Source organism: Gopherus evgoodei, chromosome 2, assembly GCF_007399415.2.
Source record: "Gopherus evgoodei ecotype Sinaloan lineage chromosome 2, rGopEvg1_v1.p, whole genome shotgun sequence".
Taxonomy (NCBI): domain Eukaryota; kingdom Metazoa; phylum Chordata; order Testudines; family Testudinidae; genus Gopherus; species Gopherus evgoodei.
Window position 1 is genome coordinate 157,881,062 of NC_044323.1, and position 20,477 is coordinate 157,901,538.

General features: G+C 54.9%; 1 protein-coding gene across 1 annotated transcript; it reads right to left on the reverse strand.

Moving 5' to 3' along the window:
* Window positions 1–1,702: 1,702 nt before the first annotated feature.
* On the reverse strand, window positions 1,703–20,176 carry C2H8orf58 (chromosome 2 C8orf58 homolog). The gene is made up of 7 exons (XM_030549521.1): window positions 20,062–20,176; window positions 10,850–11,535; window positions 6,444–6,608; window positions 5,701–5,890; window positions 4,940–5,052; window positions 4,106–4,224; window positions 1,703–2,781 (listed from the first exon to the last, which is right to left on the reverse strand). The coding sequence occupies exons 1-7, from the start codon at window positions 20,108–20,110 to the stop codon at window positions 2,679–2,681; spliced, it is 1,425 nt and encodes a 474-aa protein (XP_030405381.1). The 5' UTR covers window positions 20,111–20,176; the 3' UTR covers window positions 1,703–2,678.
* Window positions 20,177–20,477: the final 301 nt, after the last annotated feature.

Sequence of the window (20,477 nt, forward strand, 5' to 3'; positions counted from 1 at the left end):
CACGTGCTTGGTCAGCTGGTGCTTGGAGCCAGCCCTGCTCTCAGCTATAGTCACTTCTGTACAGGTCCGTAGGTCAGAAGGCTTCGTCATTCACTGTACATATAAAAATGATGGGGTCTAAAATGAGCTGTTACTACTCAAGAAAGAGATCTTGGAGTCATTGTGGATAGTTTTCTGAAAACATCCACTCAATGTGCAGCGGCAGTCAAAAAAGTGAACAATGTTGGGAATCATTAAGAAAGGGATAGACAGACAGAAAATATCATATTGCCTCTATATAAATCCATGGTACGCACACATCTGCAATATTCTGTGCAGATGTGGTTACTCCATCACAAAAAAAGATATATTGGACTTGGAAAAGGTTCAGAAAAGGGCAACAAAAATGATTAGGGGATGGAACAGCTTCCATATGAGGAGAGATTAATAAGACTGGGACTTCTCAGCTTGGAAAAGAGACGGCTAAAGGGGGGATAGGATAGATGTCTATACAATCACAACTGGTTTGGAGAAAGTAAATAGTTATTTACACTCCTTCTCATAATACAAGAATTAGAGGTTACCAAATGAAATGAATAGGCAGCAGGTTTAAAACAAACATAAGGAAGTATTTTTTCATACCATGCACAGTCAGCCTGTGGAACTCCTTGCCAGAGGATGTTGTGAAGGTCAAGTGTATAACAGAGTTCAAAAAAGAACTACATAAGTTCATGGAGGACAGGTCAATCAATGGCTTTTAGCCAGATGGGCGAGGATGGTGTCCCTAGCCTCTGTTTGCCAGAAGCTGGGAATGAGTGACAGGGGATGGATCACTTGGTGATTATCTGTTCTGCTCATTTCCTCTGGGGAAGTTGGCACTGGCCACTGTCGGAAGACAGGATACTGGGCTAGATGGACCTTTGGTCTGACCCAGTACGGCCACTCTTACATCTGAAAAGCACTGGTAAGTGCTCTATAAATGCTAAGTATCAGGAGTTACAGGTATCCGTGATGCCAAAGGGGAGTAAGTAGGAGACAGAAGCAACACAGGAATATACAGGACAGGAGGCAGTGCTGAGGCTGACCCTACTCCAGGTACCCCACATCCTTGGATCCTGGAAGACGTGGGCATTCAGCATTAAGAGCATGGTCACAAATGCATCTTCTCTTGATTCCTGTGCAGTTCTGCTCCATGCATTTTTCATCACCTCTGAAGAGATTCCTGATTAGTGTCCTCCATGCAGCCTGGATCTTTAGCTCACCTCCTTTGGTTACCTTTCCACTACGCGTGTTACTCCCTACGTGCCACACTGCTGATTTGTCCCCAGTACCACTCCCACGCAGACTCCTCTGCGGCCAGAGAGTATGGCTAGGTCACAAAGCCTTCATGAGGCTGACACTGGGTGACCAACTCATCCCTTGCCCTAGCAGAGGGGCTGGCTCAGCTGGCACGTGGCACTTCATGCTGCACTGGTCTCTTAGGCCAAGCTGTTATCTCCCCAATATTGACAGGCCAGAGCATGAGAGTGAGGATCCTGGGACTCCTGCATGGTAGATGGATACCAACAAGCTGCCAGGACAGTGCACATACTCCCCACTGCATGCACAGTGACCCCCAAAGGCCCTGCATGCACAGACTCCCCACTGGCCAACTTACTGCCCAGTAGCATGGGGGCGTGAGAAGGATGCCCCCACCTCTCGCTTTACAATTCAGGATGCAAAACTCAGTGGTAGTTTATTTTTTTAAGTGTCTAAGAATCCATCAGCCTCCATAAGCACCTCTCTCCATGAGGCCATATAAATACATTACATACAAATACACTGGTGAATTTACAAAATGACCAGGTGCTAGTAGCGGTGGACTAAGCAGTCAGATGAATTAGTTCACATTCGACAATGCCGGGGATTTCTCACTGCTGTGCAGAGACCCCCAGAGTTGGAATCCCAGCCTAGGCAGGGGTTTGAACAGAACAGGAGCATGGACGGACATCCCCTCAGGAGGAAGGGAGACTTCCAGTGGCACCCAGGTCAGCCCCATAGTTCAGTTAAGGTTCGCAGGAGAGCGGCCCAGTGGTCAATGCTCCTTGTTACCCTGATACCAAGAGCAGCCTTGGAGCTGCCTGCAGTCACAAGAGGACAACGGTAGTGGGAGAGAGTCACCTAGCAGTGAGAGCGCCTCCTAGCTTCTGCAGCAGCACACTGCAAGCAAGGAAGTAGCAAGATTTCAGAACCAGCCAGCTGAAGACAGACATACCCGGGGGAGATGCTGGGCAAGGGTGTGTGTGTATGTGTGGGGCAGGGGGCATGGAAACAGACACCAGAACCCGCTGGGGCTAAACCAGGTTCCTTGAGGACCTGCCTCAATGGAGGAACGAGCCTCCTACACATGCCCACCACGAGTGGTTAGTAGGGAGAGCATGCATGTCTAAGCAGGCTTGATCCACAGCTGCTTGGCTTCGATGTCATAGCTCTACAGGAACAGACGACAGAGCAACACCCTTTTTCCACAGAAGGGCCAGAAATCCCATCAACCTCATCAAAGCAGGTGAGACTAGGCAATCCAAACCAACGTTGAGGGGGCAGTGGGATGAAGGGGACCCTTCATGGAGCGTGTGTACTGCTCCCCTGCTCATTGCAGGGAAGACTCAGCAGCTTTAAATCCTTCATGTCTCCAAGAGGTTCCCACAGCCTCAGGGCACTCAACGCACAGAGAGGGTTTTCGAGTGGTGTTTCTTCACCCCCAGTGCTGGCAGGAAGCTCCTCCTGGGGTGGGAGCCTTGCTTCTCCAGTGAAGCCTCCAGACTGCAAGGGAAGAGCAGGGGGTGGAAAACGTCAGGCTGGGGACACCATATACCAATGTGGGGCAACGTGCTCCCCTGTCAAAGCCCAGATCAGCCAGCAAATTACGCCCATAGTTCTTTGGATCCCAGCCATACATTGCCACCCTATCATAAGCTTGAAGAGGCACGGGGCAGGGAGAAACAGCTGTCCCCTTCAGTTCTCCCTCAGCCACTCCTTTCAGTCCCTGTTGCAGAGAGACAGCCACATTGCCCTACCCAGGGCAGATGGTTTGGGAGGCACTTCTCCAACTGCACCACTAGAGGGCAGTGGTTTCAGCTTCTTTTCTCCCCTTGACTCATACCCAGGCTCTCTGTACCATGAACAGCTCATGCCTTGCTCCTTCTGCCACACTGCTGCTCCCAGGGTCCCAGTTGCTGGCACCTGCCCAGTACACAGTTTCATTCTTAGGCAGCTGGAGGGAGAGGCAGCATATACAATCCTCTCAGGAGGGGGCGCTCCTGGGGGGAAATAGCTGGCTGCGGGGGAATGGCACATGGGGCCTCCCATCCCTAGGTCCTGGTGTGGTGGTGACGACCAAGGAGAGATCTCCCACCTGCTGATGGCTTGGTGGCCTGGGTGAAACAAGTTCTAGGGGCCACTTGCCCACAAGAAAGATGTTGGTAAATTGGAGAGAGAGAGTGCAGAGAAGAATCGAGAACCACTAAAGGATTAGAAAGCCTGCCTTCTAGTGTCAGACTTGGGGAGCGCCATGTATTTAGCTTAACACAGAGCAGGTGAAGAGGTGACTTGATCACAGTTTAAGTATCAACAGGGGGAACAAATATTTAATAGTCTTGCCATCGAGCAGAGGAAGGTCTAACACAATTCAATGACTGATGGTTGTAGCTAGACAAATTTCAACTGGAAATCAGGGGTACATTTTTAATCTCGAGTTCTCCAATCAAGATTTGATGTGTTTTTTTTTTAAAAGAGATCTGCTCTAGGGTTTATTCTGGAGACCTTCTCTGGCCTGCGCTAGGCAGGCCGGAGGTCAGACTGGTATCAGAATGGTCCCTTCTGGCCTTGGAATCTGTGCATCACAGATAGGACAACCTGGTACCCTTGTTGGCCTCCTCAGCAGAGAGGCCATGTATCAAGTGGGCCATGGAGACTGACTCCCCTCTTGGGCTCCCTCCAGCATGGCTGGGCATCACAGGGAACCTGCCCTGCCTCTCCCCCATCTGTACCCAAGCTGGGGTGAAGGTCTGCAGGGCTTTCCCAGCAGTCTATTCACAAAGAACTGCCTTCTCTTCCCTGCTCAGTCTCTAGGCTAGGGCAGCCTTACCTACAGTGTCTGCTGTCGACGGCAGACTCCCCGAACAGAGATGGCTCGCTGGCCCGGATGGATTTCCTGGTGATCCTGTTGATCAGCACTTTGACTTTCCCCCAGTGTGAGCGGTCGTTCTGAGAGGAAGAGTGACAGCAGCGGTGAAGGAAGGCAGGAGTGAGGGCAGCGGCTTCTCCTGCCACGTAGGGGCAAGCCAAAGCCCTGGCACTCGAACACCCAACCCCCGTTCTCAGGGATAACTCTCCCTCAGGAGACATGGACAGGGCAGAAAGAAGGGCTTTCCCTCTGGGAGGTGCAGAGGAACCCCAAACCTCTCCCCGGGTAGAGTGGTGGGGAAGGGATAAACAAGAGTCTCAGCTGCTGCCTGTCAGGAAGCATTTCCAAAAAGCCACTTCCCCTGCAACTGCTGGAAATAGAGAGGGCGGGGATCAGGCTAGGCAGGCATTGCACAGCGCTACTCTCGGTTGCAGAGCTGCTTAGCAAGCAGCACCAGGAGAGAGAATATAAAAACGGACACACTGGGTCAGACCAAAGGTCCATCTAGCCCAGTATCCTGTCTTCCGACAGTGGCCAACGCCAGGTGCCACAGAGGGAATGAACAGAACAGGTCATCATCAAGCGATCCATCCCGTCGCCCATTCCTAGCTTCTGGCAATAAGAGTTAGACACACTGGGTAAGTGCCAGCCCACCACAGGTAAGGAAGGGCACCAGAACTAGATGCACATACAGGGCCGTCACAGCATCAGGATGATTCACATGGAATTCGTAGGGGATCCTTTTTTTCTCCCTCCCCTCCCCCCCATCCCTGCTCTGCAGGGCATGAAACTTACCCTGGGTCTCATGTTTGGCGGTAGGGTATGGGCTCCCCAGTCCGGTTGATCCAGCAGGGTAGGTGAGCTGACGCAGTGCATTGCTGTCTTCCTGGAGCAGACTGGCTCATTCTCTGCAGGGAAGAGACAGCATCAGCACCCATTATCTGCTGAGTTAAAGCGACCAGCCCAGATGCAGCCCCCGGGAGAGAAGCCAGGCCATCTAGCACTAGGGCCAGCACCACATGGGCAGAGTCGGGTCAGTACTCCCTGCTTTAATGGTTTCAGAGTTGCATATCCACCTGGGAAAAGCCTCAGTCATCATTCACCATGCTTAATTTCAGAGCCCAGACCTTTTTAATGCCAGAGACCCTGTGCTTGGCATTTACCGGAGTGGGGGTGGGAGATAGACTTCCTGGTCTGGGATCTTGCTCTTCCCAGGCCAGCGGAGGCAGCACACCCAGCCCCAAGGGGGCATGGGGCAGTGCCCTACAGGGAGAAAGCTGGCCAGTGGGGAAGCTGCTGCCAGATTGGAAGGGGGGGGCATATTGACAGGAGAGTGGAGAAATCCTTAGCAGCAGCCCTGTCCCCCTCCCCAAGGAATGAGCCGCTCCAGCGAGGACATTCAATTTGCACAGCATGGGTCTCATTAATTTCAGGGGTGCAGAGAGGGAGGGGTTCTCTCCCTCCCCCCCCGGCACAAGTTGGGAGCTCCTTGCCGCCAGGACTTGCAGGGGAAGGGATTGGGACTTAGGGCTGCTACTCAAGCCGGGCTCACTCACCTGAGCTCCTGGTCAGGTCCTGGAGCACCCCAGTGTCTGAGGCCAAACGCGCCCTGAAGGGGTGGGGCCTCCAAGAGTCCAGAGGCAAATCCTCTTCCTGCATTTCCACCTCCGCCCTGTTCTCAGGCTCTGGCTGGGACAGCCCCTGCTCTTCTGGGGCTCTGCATGGCCTCTCCTCAGAGGGCTCTGCCTGCCAGGCAGAGAGGATGCATGGAGTGAAAAAAGCAACTGCAGGGATTTGGGGGGTGAGGGGAAACTCCTAGTCATTCCCACCCCCACCCTCATGGCAAAAGGAATCCCAAAATCCAGGAAAGACCCACCTTCCCCCTCTTCCTCCAAAGTACACCTTTACCTCGATATAACACTGTCCTCGGGGACCAAAAAAATCTTACTGTGTTATAGGTGAAACTTGCTTTGATCAACTAGAGTGCGCAGCCCTACCCCCCGGAGCGCTGCTATACCGCGTTATATCGGGTAGCGTTATATTGAGGTAGAGGTGTATCTGAGACAGCCCCACCATGGCTGGAGATCTAAGAGGACAGAGGACCCACACACACACCCCACCTTCCTCCAAGGGGATCACACAACTGCAAGATGTACAGCGCCCCTTTCCGGGGGATACAACTAGACAAGCAGCTGCATCCTCTCAAGGAATGGTAAGACCTAGCCACTGCCCTCCCACCCTGGTTCCTAGCCATGCCCATTCCCCTGTGCCGCCCCCACCCCCACATGGCCAGCCTTACGTTCTCAGCCTGCTGGCCCCACAGCTGGCTCTCCATCACCTTCTGCTGCTGCTGGAGCTGCAGGTTGGCCTGCTGCAGTTGGGCAATCTTCTCCAGCATCAGGCAGATGTGCTCCAGGTAGCGCAGGCCCTGGCCTGGGAGGGTTAAAGAGAGGTCTCTCCGCACCTGGGGGATGACACAGCACAGAGCGTCAGGCACAGGCATCGTTGGGGACAGGGCACGACCTGCAGCTCTCAGTCGCTTCAGCCAGGGCAGCACTTGTTGCTCCTCCCAGTTTGTCAACGTCTTCCAAGGGGTCAAGGAGCCCAGAAACAAATGCAGTAACCTGGGAGGCAGGGTGAGGAGAGGTCCATGGAGGGGCTATTCACTAGAGGGGACCCATCCCACAGAGAGTGCACTAGAAACACACAGCTGGGGACGATCTGCATGGTGTGGCCAGGATGGGACAGATCAGAACCCTCCCAACCGGAGCTGTGTTCAGACTGCAATGTCCTCTGCATCAGTTCCTGGCTTCCAGACCCCACACTGGCCTCCCCAAGAACAGCACCAATGTGAAAAGCTGATGCAGCCGCCTCCGGCCTCTCCCACAGTGGGTCCATGCCATGAACACGCCACAATACACCCTTCTGGGGTAGGTCAGGGCAGAGCGAAGCACCTAGCCAGAGATCTGGATTTGCAGGACTCCCAGGGGAGGGCTGGGGGCACAGTCAGATTTCTTCCAACCCCTAGCCCCCTGACTGCTGGCACTTCCCCAGCCACACACGCTCTGGAGAGGTAGCTAGAGAGATAGCAGCTGTTTAAGGGGTTTAAACCAGATTATGAAACTAGGACATCCCCAATTATGCCTAATGCAGGCTGGCTCCATCCGTCTCCAAACATGGGGAGAGTGGGTCGTTTGTGGATTTTTTGGAGTGGGGGGGAAATCGGATCTATGCCAGGGATGATCCAAGAGGAGATGGGGCTCAGGGCTTATTCAGTTCTAAGGGCAAGCAAGGAGCCAAAGCTGCAGGAGTTGGCAGAGTCCAGCCTCATCGTTCCGGGACCTACAGAGACACCCAAGCCCTACACCTCCTCCCACTTCCCAGCACAGAGCAGCGCACAGATGCACTGCACCGGGGAGGGACAGAACTGTGGACGGACACATCACAGCAGAGGACAGGTTGCATTCAGAGGGTGGTTAAACACTTCACTGTGTAATTGGGGTTGGGGCCGAATGAAGGTTACATTCCCTCATGTCACTGCCCCCCTTTGCTTACTGGGAGGTTGTGAACTTCCCTTACAGCAGTGCTCTGCCTGCTGCCACGTCAGCTGGAAGTACAAGCCCCCTGTTATACTGATGGGAAGCACAAAGTCCATAGAGCAGAAGCCTTTTCCCCACCCAATAGCTCCTCTCAGCCAGGCAATCCCATCTCAGGTCAATGGGTCCAGCATCTGTGTGTCCGCATGGCACCTGTATCCTGCCACTGCCATTGGCCTCTGGCCCTTGGACCAAGCCCTGGAATGCAGCCTGCAACACTGAGCTTCGGTGTCTCCAGGTGACAGGCCAGAGCTCCGGCCACTGACCAGCCCAGGCAGGGAAGCCCAGCAGACTCCCACAGATCCTGTGCTTCTAGTCCGAGGGGCTGTGGGGAGCCAATGGGCCTCTCCGTATCTACCCAGCCTTCTTGTGTCCCAACCCCCCTGGCAGACGCCCAGCCTCTGGAAGGCCCCAGACACTGGATAGTCTCAGCAGCTGGGCTGGAAGGGGGTCTCGGGCTGGGAAGGGATTGCACAGCGCTACTCCTGCCTGGGGAACTGCTTAGCAGGGGGCTGGAAAGCTGCCCCCACAGGGTGAAGGGGAGAGGAGCAGGGAGGAGTTCCAGCAGCGGGCTGTTCTGTCTGGCAACACAGGATCTCATCTGCTCGGCCTAGTGGTATCCTGGCCCCTCAAAGCCCAAGGGTGGGGGGGTCTCATTGACCCCCATCCCATCTCACTGTTCCCCTGCAGCTGTACGGTACTTCCCCATGGCTCACAGCAACCCAGCTGGCTCTATGGACTGACAGTCAGTCCCACAGCCACAGACCTTGGGCGAGTTCCTTTGGTTCTCTCTGTCTCAGTTTCCTCAACCTGTAGCAGTTACAGGATCTCCCAGGAAGATGGTGAGGGTTATCGATAGCTATAAAGCATCAAAACTTCCTCCCCACTGCTGCCACCAGCTCCCAGCCCCACTGCCACCCTCACCTAGCCTGTAGGAGCTGCCCCTCACCCTGGCAGTCAGAGCAGGGGATGCGGGGCCGGTGCAAGCACTAGGCAAACTAGGCGGCCGCCTAGGACCCTTAGTGGTAGAGGGCACCTACAAGCCCGCTCAGGCGAGGAGGTGGAGTGGAGGTGAGCTGGGGCGGGCTGCCCACAGTAACGGTGGGGGGGCGCACAGGGGAACCGCCTCCCGCCCCAGATCACCTCCACTCTGCCTCCTCCACTGAGCACACAGCCCGAGCTCTAAGTCTCCTCCAATCGGTGCCGCAAGCCTGGGAAGGGAGGAAAATTAGAGCGACACCGGCGTGCTCAGCGGAGGAGGCGGAGCTGAGGTGAGCTGGAGTGGGCTACCCAGGCAGGGTTAACTTCTGTGGGCCTGGGGGCCTCCCTGGGCGGAGTTAGCTGCCACGGGGGTCGGGGGGCAGCAGGCTCCCCGGGTTGGGGGCTGAGTTAGCTGCCGTGGGGGGGGCTCTGATGGGGGCAGAGTTAGCTGCCGCGGAGGGTGTGGTTAGCTGGGGTGGGTGGCGCAAGGGAGAAGTTTCGCCTAGGGTGCGAAACTTTCTTGCACCGGCCCTGGGGAATGACCCCAACATGCCACTATCCACCAACAAATGCAGGGCGAGGGACTACAGCATCCCCAGAGGGCTCTGTACATTGGACAGGCCCCACAGACATCCTGGGACCTCTAAGGGGCAAAGGAGGAGCCAACCCACCTGGAGTGAGTGAGAGGAGATGGGGCCAGTTGGCCTCTCCCCACACTGCCACTAACCCAGCAGAGCCAGGCACAGATGTAAGGCCTAAGAGCCCTACACCTCAGCTCATTAGCAATAGCCCTAATGAGTCATTGCAAGCATGCATCAAGCAGGCCATGCTGCATGGACCAGCACATGGCTTTGGGACCCTGGAATGAGCGCTCTGGAGAGGGGCAGGTGCACCAGCAAAGCAGCTGGGGGGCGGGGGACAACGCAGACAGGATCCCAGCAAATTCCCTTTCAATGACCCACAGGCTAGCCCTACAGGGGGAACTGGCACTGCCTCCATGCCAAAGAGAACAGAGGTCACATGACCAGAGGGCACTACATCTCAGGATAGGAATCACCAGGATGCTTGGACATAGGAGCCAGGTGAAACCTCATGACTATAGTCGGGCAACACCTTCAGCCAAAACGTGGACATGCAGATTCAGCAACTCCGAGACAGCGCCTTGAATAGGGGGTGCTGGGGGGTGTTGTTTTGGGGGGGAGAGAGGGGGCCGCAGGAATCACAATGGATGGTGAGATGGACAACAAAATTCCAAACAAAAAAGTCAAAATGATTCAACTGAAAATTGTTTGCTGTGATGTTGTAGCTGCGTAGGTCCCAGGATAGGAGACAGACAGTCAAGGTGGGGGAGGCAGAGGAGCTTGAAGAAGAGCTCTGTGCAGCTCAGAACTTGTCTCTTTCACCAACAGAAGTTGGCTCAATAAAATATATTACCTCCCCTCCTCGTCTCAATTCAGAACGACTTTTTTTCCCTGAAATTTCCTTCCATTTAGTTTCAAAAATACAAAACCTTGACATCAAAACCAAACGTTTCCTTTGACCCCAAACTAATTTTTTCCCCACTCTTTGTACTGCCAGCAAACTGGAAAGTCAGTTATTGGCCCAGTTCCACTTACAACCAGCCCAGCTTCTGTCCACACCACTTGGAGCATCCCAGCTTAGTCATCACAGGAGCAGTGATGACACCACAATCTAATTAGAGGCACTTCCACGTGCTTGTGTCATGGGATGGAAATGTGGAGCGTTTCCCTATCTGAAACCACCACACCCTGCCTGTGACAAAATGGGCTAGAGGTGGCGGGGAGATAGCCATCTTGTCTTCCCTGCCCCCAGTGCAGGGGAGAGCACACAGGTTTCCTTGCAGCAGTGCCTGCGGCCCAGACCACATCACATCACCCAGGGAGCTGTGTTTCAGCTGCTGCTACCTTTACACTATGGCATCAACATGAGGCTGCTGCTCCATACAGAACCACAATGTCTCTTAACCCATTGGCCCCATAGAGGCCACACCTGCTGGAAGTCAGTCCAGTTGCTACAGGTCTGGGGTGGGGGGAGGAGGGAGTTGTCCTTCGTCTCCACTCCAGCCAGCCCCTATTGAACCACAAGGAAGCCTGTTCCTGGCACTCACCTCCTCCTCTGCCTCCTCTCCACAGGACTCAGTGATCTGCTCCTCTAGGCTCCGGTGGCTGGAGAGGGCTTGGCTGTGTCCCTCTGCAGCCCCCTCTTTTCCGCTCAGCCCCTGCAAGCCATAGGAGACCAACAGCTCCAGTTCCACCAGGCTCAGGCTCTTCCGGCCGAGCGGCTTGGGAGAGCGGCTGGGCGCATGGAGCTTCCGGGAGCGCTGCAGCACCTGGGCCAGCTTCTTGCTGACCGACAGGTTCCGGAGGTAGGCCCGCTCCCGGAGAGGGTCTGGCTCCTCTGGCCCCTCTCCTTCGGGGCAGCCCTCCTCTGGGTCACTGGCAGCAGAGTCTGCAGTGGAGGGCTGGAACCCATCAAGACAGTCCAGAGAGAAGCTGCTCTCTGAGCCCAGCGGGGTGGAGGGTGAGTTCTCGTTGCCGGCCATCTCCACCCCGGAGTCCTCTGACTCTGACTTGAGGAGCCGCCCGCTCTTGGGGAAGAGGCCCAGCTGGTTGGGGAGGCCAGGCTCCGTCGGCGACCCAGCCGGGCCCCATAGGCCCAGCTCGCCGCTCATTCTGCTGCCCCGCTGTGGCTCGGGAGCGGGATCCGTGCTCTCTCCGGAGGCTTCCTGCAGCTTGCGGTAGACGCTGGCCGAGGTTAACACCACACAGCTCTCCCAGGGCTTCCGTGCGCCATCTGCGAGGGAAGGGAGATGCACTGTCAGAGAGGCTGGCTCCATCCCTCCTCCAGAGCACCGCAGCCCTGTCTCCTCCTTACCTGTGGCTATTCGAATATGGTACCTGCCCAGCCGGCAAGCCCTCCCCCAACTCCAGCCTTCTTCCCTGCCCCATGCCTATCCCTTATTGCTCCATGTGAATTCCAAGAACAAGGCAGCTCCTGGTGATTCAGGCGGGCGGGGAGTTTCAGGGAGAAACGCGCTCTGCGTGTGGGGGGGGCAGGGGGAGTTCACCATGGAAGTTTGTGCAAAGGGTAAAGACAAGCACATGCATCTCCGTAGTCCTTGGGACATCAGGGGCCGGCCACTGCAGTCCCCTGCCCCTGCTCCCCTCCTTTTACAAGGTGTGTGTCAATCTAGCCCTCACTGAAAGCATCGTTCTACCCGGAACCAGTCGGCCAGCTGTGTGCAAGCCTCCCCCACCCCACGCTGCTAATCCTGACCTGCAGCTTTGCCAGCGCCTCAGTCCTGACCCACAGCTCCCCAGCTATTCCAGCCCGGTGCACTCCCACAGCTCTACCCTGCTCTTCCTGACTAGTGACTCCCACCTGGCTTTACTGAGAAACCTCATCTCCCAGATCTGAGGTCCCCATTCCAGCTCTGCTGATGCACCCTTGATACCCTGACAGCCCCCTGCTGTTAGTCCATTTCTGGGCCTCCCACACAGCTCTGCCGATGCACTTCCATGCAGCATGTCCTGTCTCAGCCCTCTCCTGAATAACTTTGGGCCGCTTGATAAAGAGAAACACCCCAGGGAGACAAGGAAGACACCCACCCTCCTGTCCCCTCCTTTAATCCTCCACTCCACCCCCAAGCTGTGGCTCAGCTAAGCTGTTTAAGGAACAAAATCCACCTCTACCATCACCCCAGCCCTTCCCATGAACAGCTCAGCCCAGGCGCAGTCCGAAGCATTAGTATCCTACTGCATTGCCTCAGGGCTACAGCAGTCCACCGTCATCCAGAGCCAGCTCCTCTGCTTCCCCTTCGGACTCACACCACTTGGACCAAGGGTAGAGTCCTCTCTCTCCATCCACCTCCTCCACCCACCGCCCCTTGCTCTCAGCTTTAGGGTCTGCTCCTACAAAAAAGTCCACTGTGAAAACGCAAGGCTCTCCCTCCTCCATCCCCCACCCATCTCTAGGTTTTCCAGCCTCCCAGGCAAACCACAGGTGTAGGGACTCAAGCTGCCCTGAGTCACTGTCCTTTCCCCTGGCCTGGGACCTCACCTCCTCCAAGCCAGAGCACAACCCTTCATGAAGTCCTGGGAGGCGTGTGCATTAGAGGTAGAGGACACAGTAACTGTCTGCAGATATGTTGGGGAGATGAGCTGGAGGCACAAGAGTTATCAGGGAACACTTTCCCAACAGAGAGCCACCTGGCTGCGGGACCCTCTCCGAGAGGGATGGGAGCTGCTGGTGCCTGGGACATTTGTGACTGGAGTGGGCAGCAGGGATGGATCCTGCCTTGTCCCTGGCTGCAGAACACAGAGGTCTGAGCTAGTTTCTGCAAGGGCAGCTCAGAGAGGGTCACTCGCCATTTCCCTGGAAGCTGCATCCATCTCCCTGCACTGTGACCCCAGCCCTCCCCCAGCAGCTGGGTTAGTAATTGGGATCCTTTGACCTCAGGTTCTTACACCCAGACTGGTGGATTCATTCTGCATTTTGCAGCCTATTGCCAAGCACGCATCTGACAGCCCTGCGCATCCCAAGTCTCCCTGGAAACATCCCCTGGGGCCCGACCCAGATCCCAGGTCCTTTGTGAATTGCATTGCAGAAGCTCTTTGTAAACAGCTCCCTCCTGGCACCAGGCCCAAACCGCATTCCTTGGCGCTGAGCGAGCCAAGGCTCCGCTGAAACTGCCACTCTCACCACGTCACTCCATGAGAGGGTTAAGTGTCCTCCAGTCCAGGGAAGGGTGCTGGCTCAAGGGTTGTCAGCAGCTGGTGCTTTCATTTGGACACCACAGCCCTGCTGCACAGAGCGATAACTTCCCCGATCAGCACAGCTGTCCCTGCCCCACTCCTCACGCTGTCAGCAGGCACCAGGATTTAAGAGCCCTGTTTCTACACTTCCCTTGCCACTAGCACACACAAGTCGCCCTCCCCACCGCTATTAGGGATACTGACTAGGGCAGGGGCGGACAAACTTTTTGGCCTGAGGACTCATCGGGTTTCGGAATTTGTATAGATGACCGGTTAGGGGAGGCTGTGCCTCCCGAGACAGCCAGGAGTGGCCAAGCCCCCCAACCCCTATCCACCCCTCGATTCTCGCCCTCTCATGGCCCCCCCCCAGGACCCTGCCCCATCCACCCCCACACACTCCCTGTCCCCTGACCGCCCCCGGAACTCCTACCCCTGACTGCCCCCCTCCGCCCTATCCAACCCCCGCCCTCATTCCTGACTGCCCCATCCCACCACCCCTTTCCCTGTCTCCTGAAACCCCTGACCCTGACTGTCCCCCACTGCCCCATCCAACCCCCCCTCCTTCTTGACTGCCCCCCTGGGATCCTTGCCCCCATTCAATCCCCATTCCCTGCCCTCTGACTGCCCCAACCCCTATCCGCACCCCCACCCCTTGACCACCACCCCAAACTCCCCTGCCCTCTATCCACCCCACCCCCCTGCTTCCCATCCTCTTACCGCGCTGCCTGGAGCACAGGTGGCTGGTGGCACTAGAGCTGCGCTGCCCAGAGCACCAGGACAGCCAGCAGCGCTGCCCGCTGGGAGCCAGCCACACCACCACACAGCTCAGAGCACCGGGTCAGGCCAGGCTCTGCAGCTGCGCTGCCCCAGGAGCTTGCAGCCCCACTGCCCAGAGCATTGCGCTGGTGGCGGAGCGAGCTGAGGCTGCTGGCCAGGGGGAACAGCAGGGGAGGGGCCGGGGTGAGCCTCCTGGGGCTGGAGCTCAGGGGCCAGGCAGGAGGGTCCCATGGGCCAGATGTAGCCCAAGGGCCGTAACTTACCACCTCTGGACTAGGGACAACATACCCCAGCCTGATCAGGGAAGCCAGAGGGAACAGACCTGCCAGCAACACAGAGCCCAGCACTATCCTGTGGAGGCCAGGTGGAAAGCACGATCCACTGCAGCGTTAACGGGTTCCATGAGGATGCAAATCCCATCCTCCCTGCCTGCGAGGGTAAGTCAGCCCAACGCAGGCCTCTTAGAAAGGGAGAGATGCCCTCCCATAAGACTAACCCAGCCACTAAGGTGCCCCAATCTGGGCTCTGCCAGGGATTCGTTCTCTCTCCAGCAGGGATGGAAAAGGGGCTTCCATTGGCCGACATAGCCCGTGCCCCACACTGGGGTCAGCACAGCCAGCTCCTCAGGTGGGGGCCTGACTCACAGTCTCCAGCCACTGCCCAGAGAATACAAGTCACCCACTTTCTGCTGGGAGACAAGATGCCGTTTCCCACGCAACACACGGCTTAAAGCCACAAGGCCAGGTCTCTGCTAGGGGAGACAACGGCTTGGGATCGGCCTCTCTGCTGCTGCCACATCCACCTTCAGAGCAGGCAATATTACCCTTCCCTGATCCCCAGAGACTGGGCCTGCCCCAGAGCCCCCCAGCAGGGAATGTTTCTAGAAACCAACACCATTCCTCCCCCCTTCTCTGGCATCCTGGGAACATTAGAGGCCAAAGACACTTATCTGTGCAGCTGGGCTGGGTTCAGTTCCCCTGATGGATGGATGCTGCATTGCCTGGGGAGGGCCCAGCAGTGAGATAGCTGGGTCAACTGCTTATCTACGTGAGACACAGGCAGGAATGCATCTGCCATCACCTTGCAATAATTGCACCCAGTGTAACTAGCAAGACTCACTTGTAAATTGCAGTCTCATATCTCCTCCCATCACAGGTGCCCAAAACCCACAGTGTGAAAGTGTCAGGAAGTGAGGGGAGGGGCCCAGAAAGAAGATCCTCCAAGACCAGATAGACAAGCTTTCATTCCCATGCTGCCGGACAGGTGGATCTAGGCTTTGAGCCACAAGCGCTGGCAGTTGCACATGCCCCCAGGTGCTACATGGGAGGAAGCCCTCCAGATGGTCTAGCTATCTGTTAAGAAGCCTTTCCACCCGCTGACCCCACCCATGGGCCAATGTGATGGTTTAGGGGTCAAGAGTGGCTTTGGGACAACCAACCAGCCACATGGATTTCAGATTTTAATATGTTATTAAAACTAACGTTAAAAAATGATATAGTACACAGGTTAAGAAAAGAGTGTCTGTACATCAGGGTGTAGTGCTTAGATTACCCACCAATACAAAGTTTGTTTTTAAAGTCATAAGATACATATAGTGCATAATCAGCAATAACCCAAATGTAGGTGAATAAATTTAAGAATACGGTTTAGATATTAGCAGCCAAGAGTTCGGGTACATCACTCATGAAAAGTTATACAGAGAGTTGGTTGTGGAAAGCAAATATAGCAATGAGTGAAGATTGTCCCTCAGCCATTGAGAATTTAGGGTAGGTTGTCCATTTAGAAGATACAATCCATGAGGAAAGTATTTCAGTTACTTTCCCAACTGTGCATCTACTAGGACACCAGTTTATTTCACACACCTCTCCTTGTTTTAGCAAAAAGAGCTCTCCGAATTCCCTTATTTCAGCTCCTTCCTTAAGCAAAAGTATTACTCTTAAGATTACTACGAACTAAGAACAAATCTTAAATCTGGACAGAGGAGGAGGAGAAACAACCACACAGACACCAACATTTCAAACTTGAGCATCTACAAAGCTAAGTAATTAGATCAACAGATAGGACCCTGAGTAAATGGCTAGATCAGGGGTAGGCAACCTATGGCACTTGTGCTGAAGGCAGCACGCAAGCTGATTTTCAGTGGCACTCACACTGCCCAGGTCCTGGCCACCGGTCTGAGGGGCTCTGCATTTTAATTTAATTTTAAATGAAGCTTCTTAAACATTTTAAAAGCCTTATCTACTTTACACACAACAATAGTTGAGTTATATATTATAGACTTACACAAAGAGGCCTTCTAAAAACGTTAACATGTATTACTGGCACGCAAAACCTTAAATTAGAGTGAATAAATGAAGACTGAGCACAACACTTCTGAAAGGTTTCTGACTCCTGGGCTAGATCTTCCAGAACTGACAAGTGTCCTGCTCCCACTTCAGACAGAGCTGCAGGTGCTCAGCACATCTGAAAAGTGGGTTAGATCACTCAGGGCTTGTCTACACATGAAAGCTAAACTGGAATAAGGTAGGGTGTGAATTTAAAGCAGATTAACAATTCTGGATTAGTTTCACATATGGACAGATTTATGCCGAATTAGCTTAACTCCAGATATACTGGGAGTGGAAGACACCCCATGTAGACAAGCCCTAAACATTGATTTAGATATCTAGCTTTATCGACACCTATGTCTGAAACATAGGAGTTGGCTGTGGTCAAGCGCATGTCATGGTACAGGTCACGCATGGCATTGTGCTGAGCCTAGTGTGGGGCCCGGGCTGTGGCAGCTGATGGAAACCCCTTTTCCATCCCTTTTGGAGAGAGAACAAGTCACCGGCAGAGCCCAGATTTGAGTATCTTGTCTGTTAGAGTTGGTCTTATGGGAGGGCCTCTCTCCCTTCCTGAGAGCCCTGCATTGGGCTGATTTAATCCTCACAGGCAGGGAGGACAGAATTTGTGTCTAGAGACCAAGATGTAGGGCCACACCTGGATACATAGACTATCCAACACATCCACATAAGTTCTTGTTTGCACCCCATTACAGGATGGCTTCTCAGCTAGTTCTTTATGTAGTTAATCATACACAAACAATGCTACTACAATAGTTTGCTTTGAAGATGCATGGTTCAATGCCAGAGCTATGTCTGAACAGTCAATAATTGCCTCACAAGGTGTTGTGAGTCAGCTGAGCTAAGACAGAGATACTAGAAAGGTTAAGTAACTTGCCCAAGGTCATGCACCAACTCATGAATTCCTGGACTCTGGTTTCATGCTCGGTCCACTAGACCGCACCACATTTGCCTCACATTCCAGGAAGTATCCTGACCAAAACAGAAGTGGCACAAGACCAAGATTTCATTTATACCATACACTGCAGATTATCAAGAGCCTATTGGTTTTTGAGCAAGATAAGACAGATACCTAAACAGCACATGCAAACAAAAGGCAAATGCATGTAGGACTGGCAAGCAGATTAATGCCCAATCAGACAAGCAGCAGTTAAATCTGCAGCACTCCTCATTTCCTTTAAACAACAACTTTGCAATTAATGGCCAAAAAAAAACCACCTTGCAGGGACATTTTTATACAAATTCCAGTAATTCTCAAATATTTCCATCAGCCCGCAGGACTGTTAGCTCCACCCCCAGTTTCAAGGTAGGGTGGAATGTACATACACAAGGTAGTTTTACAAGGAAAGACTGGAGGGAACAAATTATAACAGATACATGGGGCCTCTTGCCACCCTTTCTCTCTCTCACACACGTGTATTTAATGATCATGCTAGCACAGCCCTGCTAATCTCCTTATTCCCAGGACAGACCCAGCACCAGCAACTGATGAATAAGCTTCCTCCCTGCCCTTTCCACATGTCCATGCTGCCAACATACCTCAGTGCTGACCAAGAGGGAGCTCTGCATGGCCTGCTCAGTTCTTTGCCTTGGTGTGCTGCTAACACCTGTGGCTATTGGTAGCTGAACTAGGGCTTTCAGTTACTACGGATCTGAGTTGGATTTGATCCTATAAACCAGAACTGAAAGCCTCCTTGTTCTGTCATCAGTTCCAAACCCACTAGCCTCCTCCAGTATGTAGCTGAGTCAGCTGTCCATGGCACACCTCCACTTGGACATAGGTGTGGCATGTACACAGCCCCCATGCAGGGAGCTCAGAGACTCACTGCTGGCTTCTCGCTATGAATGGTTTCCAGCTCCCTCTCGCCTGCATCCTAGTTCCTTTCCCTGCATGGCTGTGTCTTTCCCATCCCTCTGAGGAGTCCCCTTTTCCATGTTGGAAGAGGAAATAGGGTTCAAAATAATCCAGGGGAAATAGGGCAGGGCTGAACTCAGAGCTAGGCTCAGAAGGGAGATTGACTGACACCCCCACCCTGCATATCAAGCAGCGAGTCACTGGCAGAGCCAGGAACAGAATCCAGGAAACCCCTGCTGAACCCCCCCACACCCAAAGCACTGAGCCCCACTGGAATTGTTCTGGGACTCTGAATTACAGAGCAGCACAAGTGTTATTGCTCCTCACAGGACTGTGTTGTGATCTCGGCTGGAGGCCAGCAGTCCTGGCCGGACAGACAAAGCCACAGATGGGCTGGTCTGAGTCTCCAGAGCTCAGCCAGGTCCACACCAGCACACCGCTAAACTGGTTCGGAAAACCGGTTTCACCAGCAAGTTGGATAGTGGCTGCACTAGAGAGACATGGCCATGTTTGACATGAGGTGTCAAGAACAGCAGTGGAAAGAGCAGTTACCCTCTCTGCTCCAGAGGTCCCTAGCTACACTCCTTGTCTGGATGGATGGACGGCGGGGTCCCAAACACGTTTCTGTGTAACATGGGGTTCTGGTGTGGAAAAGGTTGAGAACAACTGAACTACATTGGAAGTAAGAGTGTGCCTAGCTCAATGGAAAAACATCTGCTCTGGGCTAAACCACTGATAGGAGCCATGGTCAGGGATGACTCTGGAGACCTGTACCCCAGGAAGGAGTGAGCCCCAGAAGGAAGCACAGTTTGTGTGCTGTGAATACACCCCTTCCCCACCCCCCAAAGGAACTCCAGCAGAAAGCGCTAGCACCTACTAGCCTTCCATAAGCCCCTTCCCCAGTGCAGAAGAACACCAGCCCAGGAGCCCGCTGTGCTGGGGAGGTCAGAACTAAGGGAGGGGCAAGCCCATTCTGGACCAAGTTAGCTTCGCCCCTTCCCTCAAAGAGAGGGAGCTGCAATGTGGAGCACTGCGCCTTGGGGCAGTTTGTTTGCCTGGGCTGGATCGCATAGAGCCCAAACGGCAAACAAATCCAAAGCCGATTGACAGCTATTCGGGTGCACGGAGCAGGGAGTGCCCTAGGGTGCCTGCAGGCCCAAACAGAGCAGGAAGCTCCCCAGAAATGGGACGTCCATCAAGGCACCCAGGCAGGAACCTTCCCTAAGGCGCCCAGAAACAAGGGCTTGGCGTGGGGGTGACGGGGCCAAGGGAAAGTCTGGGGAACAGGAACCCCCGCAGGGAGCCCCGCACCTCGCGGACCAGACTCGTTCCCTACTAACAGGGCGCACTGGGCGTAGGCACAGGGGGGCACTGAGACCCCCTGCGAGGCGCAGGGCAGAAGAGAGCGCCCCGTGGAGAGGGGAAGCTCTGGGGGAGAACCGGGGCCGCTCTCGGCTGCGGGCAGAGGAGTCTCAGCGGGGCAGGAACCCCGGAGCCAGCTGCGCGCATGGACGGGCGCTGGAAAGCCCCGGGGCGCAAAGGGAGCGGAGAGAGCCCACGGCTCCCCCAGCCCTTCCGCGGGGCTCACCTCGGCTCCAGAGCGGCTCCACGGCGAAGACCCGCCGCCTCCTCAGCATCTCCCTGCAGCGCCGAGCGGACACCGGCTCCTGCCCCGTGTGCGTGCGCCAGGCTCCGGGCGCTCGCTCTGCCCGGCCGCCCTCGGCTGGCTTCTGGCCGCGTCCTGCGGGGAGGGGTCTGCCTGGGCTGGGACACTCCCGGAGGCCGGCTCCCCCCGCCGGAGGGGCGGAGAGAGGGGGTATGAATGGACGGGGGAGGGCGTGTTGACCCGGGTGGGGGTTGAGGAGAAAATCTTTGTTCACGCCCTAGGATTTAGGCTCGGGAGGGAAGAGTCCTGCCCAGCCAGCCCTCGCTGCGCTACAACTGTCCCTTTTGTTGGCTTGTGAACGGGAAAATAAATCACTCATCATAAAGCTGTCGAAACCG

What these genes read in the sequence shown, in the direction of transcription:
- C2H8orf58 (XM_030549521.1), bottom strand. Translation starts at nt 20,110, where the DNA reads ATGCTGAGGAGGCGGCGGGTCTTCGCCGTGGAGCCGCTCTGGAGCCGA. An exon ending in GAGAGGAGGCAGAGGAGGAG is followed by an intron (nt 6,609 to 10,849) that starts GTGAGTGCCAGG and finishes GTCATCCCCCAG; the next exon opens with GTGCGGAGAGACCTCTCTTT. An exon ending in CGCCAAACATGAGACCCAGG is followed by an intron (nt 4,225 to 4,939) that starts GTAAGTTTCATG and finishes TCTTCCTCTCAG; the next exon opens with AACGACCGCTCACACTGGGG.